Source organism: Lytechinus variegatus, chromosome 8 (assembly GCF_018143015.1).
Source record: "Lytechinus variegatus isolate NC3 chromosome 8, Lvar_3.0, whole genome shotgun sequence".
NCBI lineage: Eukaryota > Metazoa > Echinodermata > Echinoidea > Temnopleuroida > Toxopneustidae > Lytechinus > Lytechinus variegatus.
In genome coordinates, this window is record NC_054747.1 from 9,311,120 (window position 1) to 9,315,155 (window position 4,036).

General features: G+C 36.9%; 1 protein-coding gene across 1 annotated transcript; it reads left to right on the forward strand.

Annotated features, from left to right (window-relative positions):
• The first annotated feature begins 678 nt into the window (after positions 1-678).
• Positions 679-3,549, forward strand: LOC121420701. Its single transcript, XM_041615361.1, has 2 exons — positions 679-865; positions 3,032-3,549. The coding sequence occupies exons 1-2, from the start codon at positions 679-681 to the stop codon at positions 3,145-3,147; spliced, it is 303 nt and encodes a 100-aa protein (XP_041471295.1). The 3' UTR covers positions 3,148-3,549.
• Positions 3,550-4,036: the final 487 nt, after the last annotated feature.

The following is a 4,036-nucleotide window of genomic DNA, read 5'->3' on the forward strand; positions in this document are numbered from 1 at the left end:
GATGAGCAAGGGTAGTAGTAGTAGTAGCAGGAGCAGGAGTAGTTGCGATTGTATTTATAGTAGTAGAAGTAAGAGTGTTAGTAGAAGTAGAAGTACTAGTAGTAGTAGTAGTAGTAGTAGTAGTAGTAGTAGTAGTAGTAGTAGTAGTAGTAGTAGTAGTAGTAGAAGTAGTTGTATAGTAGTAGTAGTAGAAGTAGTATTAGAAGTAGTAGTAGTAGTAGTAGTAGTAGTAGTAGTAGTAGAAGTAGTAGTAGTAGTAGTAGTAGTAGTAGTAGTAGTAGTAGTAGTAGTAGTAGTAGTAGTAGTAGAAGTAGTGGTAGTAGTAGTAGTAGTAGTAGTAGTAGTAGTAGTAGCAGTAGTAGTAGTAGTAGCAGTAGTAGTAGTAGTAGTAGTACTAGTACTAGTTGCACATGTAGGAGTAGTAATAGAAGTAGAAGTAGTAGTAGTAGCAGCAGCAATGTGATAGATGAAACGCAATGATAGTATTTTTAATTTTGAAAAAAAACCCAGTAATTTATACAATTTTGCAATACTACCTCTAGGAATGGCTGAAGTATTGAATAAATAATGCTTGATGTGCCCCCCCCCCCCTGAAAAAAAAACATTGCGTTTTCACCGCTATCGTCATTATCTATCTTGTTTCATTTTTTACTTATATCCAATATTGTTTACAGGAAAATGTCACTTCACACCTTCATCCTGGCCCTTTTCTTGACCGTGGTCATTCTCGGTGCGTCGACGACGTCAGCGATCACCGACCCCGAGAGAGACGCTGACTGGGGGTGGTATAATCGCGGAATGGGAGTGAGGTTCATTGACGATCTCGCAAAGCGGGGCAACGGACTAGGCAGTGGACGATACGTTCGTAAGTGTGGATGTCGATATGGGTCATCAGGGTGGAAGGGGGGGGGGCTAGACACGGTTGGTAGGAGAGACTGTGCAAGCAAACTATCTTTTAGTCTCGGGTGGGGTTGGTCGAAACAGGACGCCACCTACGATTAGAATTGGGAAGGCATAGATTTCTCAATCTATTTCACTTTATGTATTGGCTAAATAAGAAAAACTACAACAATGGTTACACACTTGTCGGAAAGAAATAATCATGTGTTATTCTTGGGTAAAATAACACCAAGCCTTATTAATGGATGAATTTTGGTATAAGAAACATTGCATAGAGGTATGCATTCTTGTTTAATTGCTTAGATTTGCCATGCGCAACTATTCGAACTGCTCAATTGTTAAAAATAAAAGAAAATTTAAGAAAAACATTTTTCGGATGTGTACACGGACTTGAAATAACTTATGATGCGCATTATGCGTCAATTGAACATTGGGAATTCATGGGCCGAAGTAATGTCACATTTATTTCAACGGAACTGGCTCCAGGCTGACAAAATATAATAATAATGATAATAATAATACTAATGATAATAATGATAACAATAATGATAATAATAATAATAATAATGATAATGGTGATGTCTAATTGACCACAAATACCGTCCAGAAACGCCAAGGCGCTAGCACAGCAACAGTTCCCTTGGGTATACATATATAAATTTATATACAAAAATGTATAAAATGTAAATTAAGTCAACAAAGAGATCTTAAATTACTACAAGTACAGTTTTGCATCACCCACTGGAATTCCCAGCTACAACCTAGTGGGGCCCGGTGCCCTCCTGCTTGCTGCTCCGTTCATCGACAATTTAAGGAGCAAAGGAGCATAATACCATTTTTCGGTTTGGGTGTATACCTACAAGAACTGGAAAGAAATTTTGATACCCATGAGAGGTGAATTGGGAATTTATAGGGGCACGGTTATATCACAGTCATTTTAACGAAACAGACTCCATTCCGGCAAAAGTAATAATGATTATTACTATGATGATGGTGATGAAGATGATGATGATGATGATAATAATGATAATAATGATAATAACAATAATAATAATAGTGATGTCTAACTGAGCACAAACACCGTCCAGAAACGCTCACAGCAACAGTTCCTTTGGGTATACTTATATACATTTATATACAACAAAAAATATAAAATGTAAATAAAGTCAACAAAGAGATCTTAAGTTACTGATAAGTACAGTTTTGCAACACCCACTGGAATTCCTAGCTACATCCCGGTGGGGCCCGGTCTCCTTCTGCTTGCTGCTCCGTTCATATTCATTTGAATTTAAGGAGCATAATACCATTTTTCGGTTTGGGTGTATACCTACAAGAACTGGAAAGAAATTTGATACGCATGAGAGGTGAATTGAACATTGGGAATTCATAGGGACACAGTTATATCACAGTCATTTTAACGAAACAGACTCCATTCCGGCAAAAGGTAATAGTGATTATGATTATGGTGATGATGATGATGATGATAATAATAAGAATGATAATAATAATAACAATAATAATAATACTGATGTCTAACTGAGCACAAACACCGTCCATAAACGCTCACAGCAACAGTTCCTTTGGGTATACATATATACATTTATATACAACAAAAAATATAAAATGTAAATTAAGTCAACAAAGAGATCTTAAGTTACTGATAAGTACAGTTTTGCAACACCCACTGGAATTCCTAGCTACATCCCGGTGGGGCCAGGTGCCCTCTTGCTTACTGCTCCGTTCACCGACAGTTTAAGGGGCGGCATAATACCATTGGTCGGTTTGTAAAACCCGGTGTTGATTTAACGCCAGCCCGGAATCTATATATGTCCACACCCAAGAAGTATTGAAACAACACCAGTTTGGAATCAAACCGATGCTGTTTTAATACTAATTGGTGTGGTATAAATACCTATTTGGTGTTAGACTAATACCAAAAGCGGCGTTGTTTAACACTGACTTGTCTGGTGTGGACATATATAGATTCCGGGCTGGTGTTAAATCAACACCGGAGTTTTTGCAGTGTACTGTTGGCGTAACTGTGTCATACATGTAATTAGTTGGAACAAAGTCAAAACTATGATTCATTTTATATTTCTAACACTTTTTTTCTTGTTATTGTTGTTTTAAGGATGCATCAAGAAGGGCACCGATCAACGTTGTTTTTGTGACATGGTGAGGAGTCCAAGAGATCCAGGATATTACGTTGCCTGCTCTAAGTTCTCTCTAGATCCAGAGGAAGAGTGATTCTCCATTTTACCGCAGTAATAAATCTTTAATAAAACCATTAAGACATTGTTTGGATTGTTACGAAGTGGTCCGAGATGGACATGAACGTTGATGGCGCTTTTCTATCAAACTTCCCCACGGAAAAAAAAGAAGAATTTGCGGCAAGCCTTCTTAGGCCGAATATGTATCTTGGTTGACGGTCGATTGGATGATGTTTCAACGAGCAAGCATGCGTTGTATTGTGGTTTGTTTTATACATGTATTTGTTTGTCTGTTTCGTTTTTTTTTAATGTATGGTATTTGTCTTGTGACCAAGCTTTATTTCAGAACTTTTTTTCGAGGTTTCGTTTGATAGCGCAGATAATACTTGAGTTTGCGGCTTGTTAAAAAATGTTGTTGAGTGCGCTTTACAAGATCCCACTTCCCATGGTAAAACAATCACACCACAGATCATATTCATTGGAATTACTTATTTGGTACAATTTTTTTTCTAACTATTTATGAAATTTTCTAGTTCCTCTAAATGAGTACATAAATGACGAATTTGTATCTTGGTTGACGGTCGATTGGATGATGTTTAGACGAGCAAGCATGCGTTGTTTTGTGGTTTGTTTTATTATTTTTTTTTTGCCTGCTTCATGTTTGTTAATTTCTTGTATGGTGTTTGTCTTGTGACCAAGCGTTATTTCTGAAAAAAAAGACCTCGAGGTTTCCTTCGATAGAATTGATAATACTTGAATTTGCGATTTATTTACATTGTTCGTTTTTTTGGTGGTGTAACAATAACACCATAACTAAAATTTACTCGAAATATTAGGACATTTTCTGATTCCGCTACGTAGGTGGAAAATGGGTACGTGACTGAAATGACTATTTCATGTATGGAGGAAAAGAAAACTTCTAAACA

Bases quoted from the DNA above. Each gene is read 5' to 3' on its own strand.
- LOC121420701 (XM_041615361.1), top strand. From the start codon at position 679: ATGTCACTTCACACCTTCATCCTGGCCCTTTTCTTGACCGTGGTCATT. The intron at 866-3,031 runs GTAAGTGTGGAT...TGTTGTTTTAAG, and splicing joins AGGCAGTGGACGATACGTTC to GATGCATCAAGAAGGGCACC.